This window comes from Anthonomus grandis, chromosome 8, assembly GCF_022605725.1.
Source record: "Anthonomus grandis grandis chromosome 8, icAntGran1.3, whole genome shotgun sequence".
In the NCBI taxonomy this organism is placed as follows: Eukaryota; Metazoa; Arthropoda; class Insecta; order Coleoptera; family Curculionidae; genus Anthonomus; species Anthonomus grandis.
The window spans coordinates 3,659,366-3,675,836 of record NC_065553.1 but is presented as its reverse complement, the minus strand read 5'-3'; the positions used below and the strand labels follow the sequence as shown (position 1 = coordinate 3,675,836).

At 34.1% G+C, this 16,471-nt stretch overlaps 1 protein-coding gene across 1 annotated transcript; it reads right to left on the bottom strand.

Moving 5' to 3' along the window:
* Positions 1 to 1,584: 1,584 nt before the first annotated feature.
* Positions 1,585 to 16,220, bottom strand: LOC126739827 (intraflagellar transport protein 88 homolog). The gene is made up of 13 exons (XM_050445647.1): positions 15,918 to 16,220; positions 15,585 to 15,865; positions 11,314 to 11,509; positions 11,021 to 11,238; positions 10,831 to 10,965; positions 10,433 to 10,529; positions 10,228 to 10,375; positions 9,981 to 10,174; positions 8,303 to 8,489; positions 7,991 to 8,250; positions 6,635 to 6,995; positions 6,377 to 6,577; positions 1,585 to 1,813 (listed from the first exon to the last, which is right to left on the bottom strand). The coding sequence occupies exons 1-13, from the start codon at positions 16,068 to 16,070 to the stop codon at positions 1,689 to 1,691; spliced, it is 2,556 nt and encodes an 851-aa protein (XP_050301604.1). The 5' UTR covers positions 16,071 to 16,220; the 3' UTR covers positions 1,585 to 1,688.
* Positions 16,221 to 16,471: the final 251 nt, after the last annotated feature.

The window sequence follows — 16,471 nt, the reverse complement described above, 5'->3', positions numbered from 1 at the left end:
CAAGTTTCAAATTTTTATATAAACGCATTCAAAGATTCAGGATTCATTCATTCAGGAAAAAGTTCTTCGATTAACAACCATCTATTAGATGCCTGTTTATAATTATATGGTTGGCTGAATTCGTTATAATGTCTTCCATGAAGTTCTCTTTGGGACCACTGTTCTTGTTTCTACGCATTATAAATTCACGATATCACTAACCAGGTTCAAAGGCATTTGTATAAGATATTAAGATAACGAAGTAAAGTGCAGACAACTGTGCCTTTCCGACAAAGAATTCGCTCAGTTTCTCCCAGTCACCTGTTTTGCATGCAGTTGATATCGATCAATCGGCGTCCACATTCTCTCTCTGGCAATGTTAAAGATCAGAAAAGAAGATTTGTGTTGTAATGGTTATCCTAAGTGTGAAAGAGGAAGATAAAACCCATTTAGATGAAAGTAATGGAGAAAGTGATACTTAACACAAAACAACTCTAAAAATCCATAGAAAAGATTAATTTAAAATATGAAAAGCTACGATAGAAATGTTAATGATTTAATGATCGACAACGATCCACATGCACATTTTGAAGATTCATCAGTGTCTCCGTAGATAGAACAGCACCATCAAATGATTTACATCAAGATATAAGGTTTAATCTCCAAAAACTGTCTTCGATTTGAAAAATTAAAATTGTACAAGATCAGATCAGACATCAGATCAGACAGATCAAAAAAATCAGACATCAGAAAGCGGCGGAAATGAAGAATGGCACTGCATAATTTGCACCGAAAATAGAAAGGAAAGCTGCGACAACTGTAGTGTACAAATCTATATACGAATTAAAATCAATGCTCTTATTACGTACTTTTTACAGTATTTTTTGAAAACCATAATTTTGTTATAGTGTAATGGTTGTAGCATTTTGCTAACAAAAAAAGAAAGTTTATGTTTAAATACCTTTTTTTATTTTTTCATTTATATTATCCCCTCTAAAATAAAATATATCTTAGGGGATACGATTATATTATAGGGGATATTTGGCCCTTTACCCTAATTTCACGACATTTCTTCATGATTCTTTCATAGCTCAGTCATTTAAATTTTCTATTTTATTTCAGGTATTTAAAGTAATTTCTTCTTTTCTTCCAGAAGTTTTAATTTTATTTCAGGCATTTAAAGCCTTTTAGGTATTTTTAGTTTTTGATGTAACTTTATGATCTATCTTTGTTAGTATACGAGTTCATTCTCTTGAAGCAGTTCAAATTATCCATTAGCATTTAAAGTAATTCCTTAAATTATACGAGTAATTTCCAATTTTATCACAGGCATTTAAAGTGGTTTTTAGTTCATGACATATGAAGATGGATTGTTTATATACTCTGGGCTGATGAAACACTTCTTGTGTTCTTGGATTTTTGAAAATAAGTTTTCATTTTTTTTAGAGGCATGTGATGTCATTTGGAATTAGTTTTTGATATTTTAGGGACAGTTTTTCACAGGGGAAATGATGGAAATTTCTCACTTTGAATGAAATAATTCACTTTTTTTTAAATTGGGATTTTTAAATATTATTTTTTACCGATAAGGGTTAAAGAACTTCAAACATTTTTACGAAAGGGTTTTATTAACTATTTTTATTTTTACTCAGTAAGAAACTCTATTTGCTGCAAACACATTATAAAATAAAAGCCCTAATAAAAAAATATTATTCAGGCAATAAATCATCACCTAAATCATCGTTTCCAAAATCATCGAAATCGATCGGTTTGCCAGCTCCCGTTCTGGGTCTAGCGGGCAAGGGTCCAAGAGGATCAGAATAATTTGTGGGATCTGTAAGAATAATACAACCTTGATATCTAAGTACAATTTAGTAGTACATACAATCTATCTAGTAGCTATTAAGTTATTAAGCTACTCTTAAAATCATCTATATTTTGATTTTTATAGATAGTTGTACTTAGTAATGTGAAAACACTGTACATAGAAGGAAAGTAAAAGTCGTAAAGCAAAAATAGAAATAAAATAAAAGAGTTTTTAACTAAATTGGTTATGTAAACACAAGCAAAAATTTTAATGAAAATCATCATTTTCATGGTATTAGGATTTATAACATTCAAATTTATCAAAATAATAAAAAAAATATTTGAAAGTGCATGCATCTATTGCAAGTTAATTGAAACTTTATCTGATTTCAGGTGAGGATTACTTTCTTTCATAAATTTTAACGAAATTCTTAAAGTACAAGAAAAATCCCATACCTAACGCAACTATCTTAAATTCTTAACTAAATGTAACTTTCTATTTTGTTTTTGTAAACATACCCTCCGAAAAACTTTAACTGTTTTGTTTTCCTACAATTGGCACAACTGAAAATTGTCAGAGTGACCAACATCGAAAGGAAACCATCACGCAAAATGGCGGCTACCTAGTAGTGCTCATTTACTTTTCATTGAAAATGGCAGTCCAGATATATTTATTAAGTTCGTGGGTGAAACCCAGAGTGGAATATGGCGTAATAAAATGGATCTCGCTGCACAAAAAGTATTAATGTTCCATTTTTTTTTGTTTCTAGCGTTTTTTTGTATCACCCTATATATAAAATGTTCAGCTAAATAAACACTACTACAACATTTTTATCGCACATTTTTTCCACAGGGTGAAAGAATAAAAATAGAGGGGTAGTTAAATTAGTTATTTTAGTAATTACATTAGTTACTTTATTAATTAAATTTTTAACTAATATATAAACACCCATTTCATAAAGAGAACAAAAAAAAATTGCATAAGTTTAAAAAAAAATAATTTCAGCCTTTACCAGACCTACATCAATAATCTCATCATTCTATTCTGCATTTCGGCACCACTTTAATATTGTACTTGTACTTTAACATTGTACCAAGATTTATTCAAATCAAGAAGACTGAGCTGCATGCTAAGCGTGCTAACCCAAAAACGAACGATAATTAGTTTCAGGAAGTACTCACATCGGCGCTGTGGACCCACCTTTTTACAATTGATAGTGTTGTCGTTTGCGAAACAGTAATATTAATTACAACGATAGAATACTGCCACGTGCAAAGTAACCAAGAAGAGGGAGGTCTACTTCTGATTAACAGCGCCGAGGTGTCTACTTTGCGAATCCAGGGATCGTTCAGTTTTACGTATGCGTCACCTAATCTGGGAAGCGCGGAGATGAGTCTTCTCGATTCAATTTAACCAATCAGAATCCTATAGTGGAATGTCTAAATGAATCAACGTCAGTTTCATAAATGTCAAAAACAGTAGAACTACTGGTATAGTCGCCTTCGCTCTTATCGTGCGGGTTCAAAGCTCACCATGTAATATAAATCAAATTGAAAAATCAGTGGCTGCCAAAATGTTATTTCCTTGAGAGTTTGACAATACATTGGACGCCGTCATGTGACATATTAAAGCCGCGTATACACCTTAGATCATAATTATTAACTGACGTGATGCATTTAACGCCGTAAAAATGTACGAGAACAAAACGGAATACTACGTATCCGAGATTCGACATGTAAAACATACGTTGGTTATTTCCTTTCATGACGTGAAAAAGCCCATAAGTATAAAGCCCGTTGGGTATACGCCTCATCGGTATATGCCTAGAATCCCTGATATTCTGCTAAGTTGCCAGACATAATATTTACTTTTCTTTTTTGAAAAATTGTCCGAAATAGACGGAATTCTCAATAACAATTTTTCTTTACGCAATAATATCTAAATCTAAGCATTTTATATTTTTTTATGAGAGCAAAAATGCCTCCCTAGCCTTTCATTAAAATTGTACATATTTCATTTAAAAATGGTTGTTACCTAAATTTTTGAGAAATTAGCATACGATTTAGCATGACCCTATGTATGTGCATAACATACTAATTTGTCGATTTCAGGGCACAGCGTCTAATTTTTAACGATTATTTGATCTTGTCTTCTTCTTTGTTTATGTGTGATTGTGTTTTTTTGTAATAATTATTGGGAAACTATACATTTTGGTATAATGACAAACAATTAATTTGTATTGTGTGTGATGCAGTGCAGTCAGAGACCAGAAAACTACTTTCTTTGTTTAAAGACAAGTTCATGTTACAATCTATACGTTGATGCACAGAAAATTAAAAAAGTTGTGTTATCTTTTCTTTTATATCCGTTAAAAGTCAAAAAAAGATGAAAAATAACTAAGAAAAAAAAACTGGTGAATGCGGCGGGCATTTCTATCTCCCAGCGATTCACCAATTCATTTATTTAACTTTGTTTGCCGCATGGTGAATGCGGCTGGCGAAAATACGAGGGGAGCTACGACAGTTTTTTAAAATGTCGTTTTCCTATGAATATTTATTTATTTACACATTACAAGGCAAAAAAGATTGAAACTAACTATTAAAAAAATGGAGAATGCGCCGGGCATATCTATCTCCCAGCGCATTCACCAATATATTTACTTAGCTTTGTTTAAAAAAAAAATTTTGTACTTTTTAATCATACCTAAATAATAAACGAAATGCAAAAAGAAAACTAATTATTTTAATAACGAAAAAGGAAATAAGGGATTGCTTAGAATGTACAAGAAGAAGTAGCTAAAGCGCTTGGAATTAGTTTAAAAATGGTGCAAAAGGTTGTATATGAAAACAAGAACAATCGTATTTCCAAGCAGGAAATAAAGTGTAAAAGGAAGAAGCCGAAGACTGAAGATTTAAGTGAATGTGTAAAAATAAAGTAACAAATTTGACTAAAAAAAGAAACTAATTATAACTATCATTTTCACTAACAGAGTCGCAAAACTCTTCGTTATTTTCCGAATCTTCTTCAAATGGAGCAATGATCAATGGTTCAACTTGGATATCGAGTACTTTTTCTCTCTTCCACCAGGTTCTAATAATGTTTTCTGTGTGATCCACTGATTTCCGCCAATACTCCTTTGTGATGTGATTCAATGCCTCATTCCAAACAGCTTCAACCTGGTCAGATCTAAGCACCCACATGCTTCTCATAATAAGATTTTGACCCTGCCCATATAAGCTCAATGGCATTAAACTGACAATGGTATGGTGGCAATCTTAAAACTTCATGGCCATATTCACGTACTATTTCGTCAACAGCAAATATTTTTGGTCTTTTCAGCGATTTTGCAATTGAAAGAAGTTTGGATTTTATGGCGAGGGATTCTGATTTTCTTTTACTAACCATTCATAAATTTTGCTTTTTCTCCAACTTCCATTTGGTTGTTTATTCAAAGTTCTTGAATGATACGACGCATTGTCTAATACTATTAAGGAAGGTTCTTGCAAGTTTGGTATTAACTGTTCCTTTAACCATTTTTCAAACATTTCGCAATTCATATGGTCATAATAATCCATACTTTTAGACTTAGAAGAAAAAATTAAACTTGCACCTGCAACGAATCCCATTGAAGACCCGACATGTAAAATAATAAATCGTTTTTCCTGACCACATCCTTTTTTTCTTTTCACGCTTTTCATAGATTCATCTTGCCAAGATTTTATTCCACTCCTGTTTGAAAATATTCAAGTTTCATCTAAGAATACCACTTTCCTTAACTTTGATTTTTCATTTTGTGTATATTGTCTTAAAAATCCTATTCGTTGGCTCACAATATTTGGTAGTTCACACCAATATCTTCTATTGCAGTCTTTTTTATAGCGAAAACCTATGCTTTTAATTAATTTTGATAAAGCAGAAAGTCCAATTTCCAAAGTGCCGCGTTGCTTTAAAACATCCCTCAGAAATGGCAGCGTTATATTTGTTTTTAGCCTATATAGCTAATTAGCATTCCTATCCCTTACTTCCATTTTTACACATTCACTTAAATCTTCAGTCTTCGGCTTCTTCCTTTTACACTTTTTTTCCTTCTTGGGAATAAGATTGTTCTTGTTTTCACCTTTTGCACCATTCTTAAACTAATTCCAAGCGCTTTAGCTATTTCTTCTTGTACATTCTTAGGCAGCCCTTTATTTTCTTTTTCGTTCTCGAAGTAATTAATAACATTAAGTACCATTTTTTTGGCTTGAGGATTTAGAAATCCACAAAAAGGCTTTTTCTTTTCCATAGTTTGAAATTTAAATTATCTTGTGACAAATAGTGTTATCCGTCAATCGAAACGAGACAGGCATGTTTGTTATGAAAGTAATTGTTTTAGAACCACTGACATTTATCATTTTATCTTCTTTTGATACATTAACGCTGCATATATCTGTTTCGTTGTAGTTAAAAAACGTTGTTGCGCAAATTGAAATGAAACGTAACTACAAAAGTTTGTCGTTGATAATCCGACACACCCGCACGATAAGAGTGATTTTGACTATAGCTTACTTGCCTATTAATATAGAAAAACTAAATATTTCACCTTCTTACCAAAATTAATATTCTGTCCAATTCCCGAGTCAGAACTGCTCGCGCTTGTACTAGTTTGCCCACGCACACTCCTCACATGCCGCATGTTCCTATTGGTCGAACCGGAAAGAGGTGGGGGACTTGCCACCGCCACATGCTCCGGCACAGGACTGAATCCTGATCCAGCTCTGGATGAGAGTCCACTGTTACTCCGACGAGACCCTTTAAATATTAATTAAAATCATATGGAACCTAAGTTAAATAATAATTAATATATACCAGGTCTGCTACTGTTGACCCTCTCCCGCACCTCCTTAATCTTCTCCAGCTTTTTCAGTTCCGTCACGTAGTCCTGAGCTTCTCTCATGCCGAGATCGCTGCACAGTCTGATCAAGAATCTCAGACATTCGGCGTTTTCAGGGAATTGCTTATGGATTTCCTGATAGAGAGTGAGGGCTTTATGCATGTTACCACTTCTGCGATGACAACCCGCCACCATCATGTTCCATTTGGGTTCTCCCGGTTGCATTAGGGCGGCCTTTTCGAAGTAAGTCAACGCTTTCTCTACCACCTGCATCTCGATGTAGTAGGAACCCAACCATTCGATTACTGAGAGGTTACTAGGGTAGTATCTGAAAGACTAAATAAGTATTTATTTAAAAGTTTACTAATTTATTTTTGAGGAAAATATAAACATGCCTGTATTTTTACGATCGTATAGCTATTTTGAATTCTGACTGTATTGATAAACATGGAACAAACCGTAGACAGAAAGAAGAAGTGGCCTCTCCTTCTGATGGCCAGAAACAAGACAAGAAGAAAAGGGAAAAGAGAAAGATGGAGAATTTTTTTTTTAATTTTAATTCAACAATTACATGAAATAATTACGTGATAAATTAATAACAAATAACTGGATAACTTTGGGTAGACAGTGTCTACCTTGTCTACTCGTACGCTTCGCCACTGGAAACGACCACTCTCTTGTCTAATGAAAGTACGTAAGCGCGGGAATATAGCGTGCGGCACACAACTTTTTCTTCATTGGTAAACATTTCAAATATTGGCAAATTTAAATAACAAATAATAATTACGCTTGACAAGATGTCGTGTATTATGTCAATTGACACAGCCTATTCACGCAATTAAAGCCATCTATGCTATTTTTATTAATTAAATGCGTTTATTTATGTTTTTTTCTTCTTATGGGCTTATTTATCAACCGATTTAAAAAATAATCATGTCAAATTATTGGGAAAAAGAAACTGCATTTCAAAAGTGGTTCTTTCCAATAATGTGCTATTAAAAAAAATTAAGTAAATGCCAAAATTAATGGTTTGGACATTCATGGAACCCAATTAAAATTTAAAAAAAAAAACGATTTTTTCTATGAGTATAAAATAAAAGGTAGCAAATATAGTATGATTGTTTTTAGAATATTATTTTCTATCTGAATACGTAATAATATACCAAGTGTCCCATTTAAAATAAGAAAGTTAGTGTCACTTCCTGAGTCAAAAGATGCTCTTCTAAATATTCTATTGATATACCAAATTTCATTTGTTTATCTTGAAAAGTAAAAAAGTTATTAAGTGTTCCCTTTTTTCTGTGTTACCCGGTATATCCAAAATCACTTACATCTATATGATAATGGTGAGCCTGTTGTTTATCTCCTTCCTGGTCAAACAACTCTCCCAATTTTTGCAAAGCCTTTGCATCAGTAGGCACAAGACCAAGTAGCTGCTGGTAAGTATCAGCGGCTGCCTCAGTATCTCCAATCAGCTCCAGTAAGTTAGCCACTTGACTTACCACAGCAGGCAACAAAGCGAGAGAACCAGTAAAACGCTGGAAGCATGACAAGGCTTCTATGTAGTGACCTTGACGTTTCATACATAGACCTAGAACGCTTATATGAGACAGTGCACACCATTAAGTGTACTTAAGACTTACCCAAGTTAAAAATGGCTTCGAAGTGGTTACTTTCGAGTTCCAGGGCTTTTTGGAAACACTCTACAGCTCTATCGAGGTCACCTTTAGCCATTAGACAAGCCCCGTAGTTTACGAATGCGTTAGCGTTAGGGGTTTTGGAGCGTTCTACGGTTTCGCTGTATTTTAAGGCAGTTTCATAATCTCCTTGCTAGAATTAAATCAGTTCAAATTCCAAGAAAGTTCAAAGTCAATGGATTAAAAATTGGCGTAACTGGAGCAATTTTGGTTTGAGGGTGATTTTCGCATTATGTTTTTTAAGTCTTTTAATGGTCACTTTTTTATGAACTTCAATGAAGTTTTTAATTAAAGAAAGAACTGAAGAAGTAGTCCATTCTTGCAGTGGAGTTAATAGATCAATGGGTAACTAAGGATACTTCGTTCATCCTCCACTCAATTTATTTCAAATATTGATCCTACATGTTTCGGACATATAAGATGTCCATCATCAGGGATAACAAATTAAGGGGTTCCGTCCATACATCTTACAGATCTAGTGCCTCAGACAAGGTTAAAACGAATTAACATACATGAGAATGGGACCAATCATGGGTTTACAAAAACTTTAAAATTACATTATTACAATACGATAATTGTTTTGTTTTTTTGATTCTCAGTTCTTGTTTTCATTGGAAAACGTTCTTTCTTTTAGTTAAAATTTAATTAGTTATTTTTGCAAATAGTTTTTTATTAAATATTTTTTTTACAAACAATTTTTGTAGGTTTAATACTTTCCGAGCTAGAGCCGGTTTTGCTCGCCAAGACCCAGTGCTCGCCAGTTGTAAGGTTTTTGAATAAAAATTAAAAAATTTTAATTTTTAGTTATTCTTGCACTTTTCAAATTACTTCCAGGCAATTACAGATATTTTTTATTATTTTCTAAGTACGATTGAAAATATTGTGAGGATCAACCCTACGTAAGAAACGTTATCATAGGCTAAAAATTGGCTAAAGTAGAACAATTTTGATTTCTGCAATCTGTAGTTTATTTTAGACAGATGGCAGGAAGGGACAGAATAGGAAAAAATAACCATGACACCTACAATTTCGAATGAGTAAACCAATTATTTCAGTATCTAGGAGCAGTTATAACCTCGGATAACGATATCAGTGACGAAATAAAAGCAAGTATATAAAAAGGCAATAAATGTTATTTCGCCTTACAAGACCTGTTATCCGGCTCTAGGTATAGGTCCATCTAGGAACTCTAAAATACGGAGATATTTGGCAGTATACTTAAACCAATTATTACGTACGATTCGGAAACATGAACAATGACGAAGCAGAACGAATTTCTTTAATTCTCAGGCGCTTTAAACGAATAATATTGCAAAAAATCGTTTTACTTTAGAATCACTTACTTAAAGAGTTACCGACTTAAAACTACTTTAGCAACACCAAATAGTGATTTTATAATTCTAAAATTATTAAAAATAAATTTATCTTAGATATTGAATAAAAAGTTTAATATCTAATAATAAAGTAATAATAAACGAACACATTTTAGAAATAGCATTTCAAAGATTTTCAATATTCCTAGCACTGAGAGGTACTTTTTTATCAAGTTCTTTTTTCCCCAAAGGAGTTTTTGAAGCACATCATTGCTTTTATTGCTTAATTATTTTTAAAACTGTTTGCCTACCAAATAGTATATAAAACTTAAATTTGTGGCGGCATTCAAGACAATATCAGAATCTTTTTCAAACGCCTTCAACGTCTCGATGGCATCGTTTAACTGGTTTTGCTTAAGAAACATCACAGCTTTATTAATTTCTAAATCTGATGCTAACTGGGCGTATTCAGAATTTTTTATGGATGCCACACACCAGTCGTACCCTAAAAGTACCCAATTATAAGTCATTGCCCTCAAATAACAGCACATTAATTACCATCATTTGAAGAATCTTCAATAAATGGCGCGATCAGTTTTGCCGCGGTAAGAATGCAATATTCTGCATCTTTACGTTTTATGGTTTCGTATTTGTGCAGGTCATCATCTCGTATGGCTAAGGCTAGAAGAGTATCTTCTGGATTATCCTAAAACATTTACCTTTTTAAGTTTTTGTTTACTTTGAAAACACACGCTGAAGTTACCTGTTCTATATTATATTTATCTTCGTCTGCTATATCCAAAGGTACCGAGAGCAAAAGTGAAAAAGCTGTTCTCATTCTGTCTCGGTCTTCAAGAGCTCTGAGAAAATAAAAAAGAATGAAAGGAAAAATGGTCCCTATATTGACATTATGATCCCAATTACGTATAATTTTTTTAAATAAATACATGTATAGAAAGCGTTTCTCCTCCCCAATTAAACAGAGTGATTCGCATTTTTCTTGATAGTGTCAAATGCTAGTGGGAAATCGGGGAATCGATGAACCATTGCCGTTTTCTGTTTAACTTAACGCTCTTTAAACGTATTTCAGTTGCATTTGAACGCCTGAGTATTTACGCATCCAAAGTTTTAAGTTTTTAGATTTTTTTTGCTTGTGCTTACCGACAACAGGCGACCAAATGCAGGCCAGCCCTATGACATGCTTGTTCGGTCATAATAAATTCCAAACTGTTCACCGCCTCCTCCCACTGTCCCATTTTCACGAAGACTAACGCTATATTGTGCATTATCTTTATCCTAAAATAAAAATTGCTTATTTTGGTCATTTCTAATTGATAATGCATAGTTATACCTTAAATTTTTTTGACTTGATGGTACTTGATCGAGTGCCATCCGGTACAATTTGACGGCCATCTGATACTGGCCCTGCTTAAAGTAAATGTTGCCCATATTAACTTTAAGTCGATAAGCGCTGGCAAACATTCGGTTTTTGGTAATCATTTGGTAAGTGTTCAGGGCCTCCGTATATAAGTCGTTTGCTGCATACTGGTTGCCAAGATTGAACAGTACCTGGGAGAACAACATATAGAATGAAATTGCTACATGTCAAGCATGTGAGACCACCTATTACATAAAAAAACTTACGGCATAAGTAAGATCGATGTTGTGGTTATCTCCCAAACCGTTTTGTTCTTGCATCCGAATTAAGCTGCGCTCCTTATAAGACGCTTCCTTGGCTTTACTTAAGGCTTTCTTAAGATCTCCCTCACCTTGAGCCAAACACGACTCCTCCACCAGCTGCATTATCTTGTTTTCTTGTTGTCGCATTTTTTCTTCTGGGCTACCAAACGATAATTACAGTTAGTTATCCATAATAATTCATTTATTAAAGTGCTAATCTTATTGTTCCTGTCATAAATGAGTTATGGCCGTGATTCTATGTGCAGAACTACGAAAGGAATTTGCCTGTCATGATGATCCGTGAATGGCATAATTGGCAGATATGATAATACGCGAGAAATAACGGACAAGTCTCTCACATTTTTTCTGTTTTCAAGAGCTGCCTCCTTCTTAATATTATGAACCACACTCCAAGTGGAGACGCACAAGGGGTTAATAGAATAAACGATTGGAGTCACTAATTTCAAAATCTGTATCACATCTACTGATAAAGCCCAACATTTAAGGCGCATTTGAAGCTATTTCAGATATATATTGGATAACCAAAAACGCTTGTTATATTTTGAAACAGATTCAAGGTCACTCAAGGAGATGACGACAATAGCGATTGATCAATCAACACACTGCATTTGATTTAATTTAATTTTAAAAAGTACTTTAATATCCAAAACTTTTTAAGAATGTAGATATATAAAAAAAGAATTGCCTCATAAAAGACCTAAGTATCTATGTAATATAATAAAACTTTCAAAATTACATTTAAAATACAAAAAATATTACATCAATAGTACCTATCAATATTACCTAATTGAGACGAATAATAAAATTACAGATTTATTGTTAAAGCATATCCTGATAGAATTCATCCATATTGTAATGTGGCTGATGCAAAAGTAATTTCAATTTCATTTCTTTAATAGGCGGTGAAAAGTCCTAACACAGCAAACTGCTGTCAAACTTATTGGTAAATAATTAAAACATTTATCGACTCTCATAAATTAGAGATTTTTTTTACAAATGAAGATTTGGAATTAGTACAGAAAAAAATGAGCTTGTTCCTCAGAAAAATAGGCCATAGTGGAGCGCATCATGGTTTATACATATAAGAGACGAGAAGAGGTAAGAGTTAAATAGTTTTGAGTCACAAAGTGTGGTCTGCAAGATTTTATTTGAGTTACGTTAATAATAAAGCAGACTGTATTTTTTTTAATAAAAAAAGAAAAGTACATTTAATAGGTCCTGATTAGCAACAGCCCAGAATGGTATACCGCGCCTAAGGTGAGACTCAACTAAAAAAAAATTGTCTGCGCTGTCCAGTTGGTGATTCACTTATTTCCTTACTACTCGAACAGCAAAACACCCTGATGAACGTTTCTTAACGGATATCCTGATCCTGAAATGCAATTCTTGGTCGATTAAAATACCTAGAAACTTAGATGTTGTAATTTCTGGCAATCCAAGAGTATACCATTTACCTCACATTTAAATCCGACTATATGAGTCTTTTGCCCAGGCCAAGAAATTTCAGATTACAGGGAAACAAGTCTCTAATGATCTTGAGGTCACTTACTATAGTTACATGTAACCCCCACAATTTCACTACTTCTTCACAGGGTTGATGTGTCATCGGGGAAAAGTGTGAATTCTCCAGAGATATTAATTTTAACAAGGTCGTTGATGTAAAGCAAGAATAAAGTCGGCCCAAGAACAGAGCCTTTTGAGGAACTCCGGAATTAATGTTGAGAACCAATGATTGGCTTAACAGATTCTTATCGACCCCCAAGGTAAGCTCTAAACCAGAAGTTTATTACTCCGCAAAAGTAATACCTTTCCATTTTCGACGACAAAATTCCATGATCCACATAATCAAAGGCCTTGAGCAGATCATAGAAGACCGCCGCCGATGCAGTAACCTCGTTCAAACCAAAATAATCACTCCCAACGAAACTGTAAATAGTATCCTGATTACTCTTAGATGTTTAAAACCTAAGTTGTCTTTCGCTTATAGTTCTTTGAAAATAATCTCAGACCCTTTTCTTGACTTCCATTTTTCTTCAGCCATTCCATGACCGTTGATAAGATTGGGCGGTAATTAGAAATATTGTCAACTTCACCACCCTAGAATATGGGAACTACGAAAAAGAACTTCAAACAAGTGGGAAACAGACCTTCAAACAAAGAAGTATTGACCGCAACTTATTCAACTGGTCTGAATCTGGGCTAATATAAGATGTGTTGTTATAAAATTCATCAATCTAAGACCAACTTTTCTTTTGGCTGTTTTTGAATTATAAGGACGTCCACTGCAGTACATTCCACAAGCATACTTTAGCAGTATTCTATAAATACTACAATAACTATTACAATAAATAAGAAATGTCTCGACGTTAATGCTGAATTTTTTTAAACAGTTTAGAGAGCGAATGTTATTCCCTGAAATTTTCAAACCTTTAATAAGCCAGAGTTTATTATTCCTATGCTTTTTCTTAACTACATAATTGTTAGACAAACGCCGTACTTATTAAATACATCAAACAACATCTTGTAAAAATCAGCAATAGGATCCAAACTAATATTAAATTTTGCCAATCTATTCTATTACATAAAGCATAAAATTCACAGTACTAAATTTTCTATCAGTTAGGTTAGGTTTGTTGTGAGTGGGGCACCTTGTGTCCCTCCATTGCGACCCCAGGTCTATTGCGGCTCACTCCTAGGTGTTAATCAAGTCCTCCCTCTTTAAGGCTTTGATAATTTGACTAAGAGAAGTATTCTTAATATCTTCCGTCTTAGGCAGGCTGAAAATGGCCTGCCTGATTCTCTCTAGTGCCGGACATCTACATAGGATGTGCTCTGCAGTCTCGTCTTCCTTCATGCATAGTCTCTATTCTGCGACTTCCGCCAAACCAATCCTATTTATGTGTTGACACTGTTGACGCAATCTGCAGTGGCCGGTATACACTGCCATTAAGGCTTTTATGTGATTCTGCTCCCTTTAGCCTTGTCAGCCGCTTCATTTCCTGTATACACAGCATATTCTGAAATTCATGTTAGGGTAATTTTCTTCCCTTCTCCAAGCAATATGAGCTCGTTTTTGCAGCTCCATAATGCTCTAGATGTGCAGGTATAGTGGATTCTAGCGCTTTTAGAGCCGCCTGACTGTCACTTTCAATGGCATGTACTACCGCCTGAAAAATTGATGAGTGTTTCCTAAGGCAGATAGATTCTGTCCTTGGGTTAGTCCAGCATATTCCAGCTTCTACTCCAAAATTGGTTTTGAAGCCGTCTGAATATACTCGGATGTTCGCTTTCTCTAGTTCTATCCGTTTCTAATTCCAGTCCGCTCTGGTCTGGTATGTTGACCGAGTATGTAGTTTTTTGTTGGCATTAGGTCTGATGGCATATCTACCAGTACTACTCTTGGAAGTTTGACACTTTTAAATTCCTTCAAAAGATGCCTTCATTCAATCAGTCAAAGTTGAAGAGTTAGCTGTAATCCAAGTTGACTTGTTAACTTGCAGATTTTATCCATATGTCACAAGCATATTTGCAAGCAGGTTATAGTGTTTAAAGAATCGTAATCATTAAAAATTAATATTCAAGTCACGCGCCAAAATAACCTTTAAAGAAGATGGAACATTTGATAGAAATAAGTTCAGACGGAAAAATTATCTTATTAAATATTGTGAATTCAAAATTTATTAATGGCAATACGAGAGCTGTCAAGACTAGACGACTTATTTAATAGTATACGCGTTCCACCATAAAAAAAAAAACTTTTCTCTATTTGAATTAACTTATATTCAAAGATACAGAAAAATTGGCCTGGCTGTAGCCAATGCTCATTAATTAATATTATATCAGGATAACGAGTGCTACCTTAAAACGTAAAGATTATCACATTATTGATTTCTCAACGATTGTACATTTAGTAAAACTAGTGACATTTTTGAAGAATGTGTAGAGAAGGCTTGGTTATAAAAAATTGATGTTAGGAATATAAAAATGGTCCCTGCGGCACACCAGATTGGACTTGGACAACAATTAAATAAGACTCGGGCCACTGAAGAAAGGATCCGTCTTCTGTCGAAAGGATCTTTTTCCATTTAATCCCCATCTAATTAATTCAATAAACGTTCACCAAGTATGAGTTATCTAGATTAAAAGCTAAGTTAGGGTATTGCCAGTAAAGCAAATTGCTAACATAACCTCATATACTATAAAAATGTACTTACGAATCGTCTTTTTGTAATTCCAACGGTGGAGTTTGCACCACTGATCCTTGATTGAGTGGATCGAACGGCTTGTTGCCTCCAGAAGTGTACCCCACACCTCTCACGGCAGTCATCGGCCGATTCACAGGATCCGTATCGGTTTGAGGCCTAAAACCCGTACGGGGTTTTCCGGATCCTGGTTTTTTGAAGTTCGTCGTGGGTTTAAATCCTGTACCGGCCCGGCTGTAGCCCGTTCCCGGTTTGTATGGGGTTTTTGGCATAGCGGATGGCTGTCTCTGAAACTAAATTTGGAAATAGTCGTAGTGTTTGTGGCAAGATAGTCGACAAACGTACCTCAGCGGATGCTCCGATATGTAGAACAGGTTTTGGAGTGGACATTCTTAAATCCGTTTTAAATTTTAACGTTTTATTTAACATGTTGCCCTCGGTGTTGGAAAGATCGGTTTCAAATGACTTTGAAAGGTCTAAAACTTCTGCGGTTGCCATTATTGCAATATTTTGTTTTTATCAAATATGTCGTTACGTATTGTGAAAGTACAATATAAACAACATTTACAATACAAACAAAACGAATTATAATCGATATTCTAGATTGTTTGGATTAGAATGCGCTATTTCAACTGGGCATAATAGTTTGCGCTTATTAATAAAATCTGAATATCATAAATTTAAAATCCACAATAAAATCAATATAATTTGCCGCCAATTTTTATGTTTAATATTTTCAAAATATTCGGGATATCCTTTTTTATTAACACTTAGCCCAGGATCTGTTTACACGAAAAAACGCGAAGCGGAATAATTTTTACAAAAACTTTCATTTTATTTATATTCAGACCACAAGTTAATTACGCACGTTTGATAAATATGTAAAATCAATTCAGCAG

What these genes read in the sequence shown, in the direction of transcription:
- LOC126739827 (XM_050445647.1), bottom strand. Translation starts at nt 16,070, where the DNA reads ATGGCAACCGCAGAAGTTTTAGACCTTTCAAAGTCATTTGAAACCGAT. An exon ending in ACATCGATCTTACTTATGCC is followed by an intron (nt 11,239 to 11,313) that starts GTAAGTTTTTTT and finishes TTGTTCTCCCAG; the next exon opens with GTACTGTTCAATCTTGGCAA. An exon ending in ATAAATATAATATAGAACAG is followed by an intron (nt 10,376 to 10,432) that starts GTAACTTCAGCG and finishes TAAATGTTTTAG; the next exon opens with GATAATCCAGAAGATACTCT.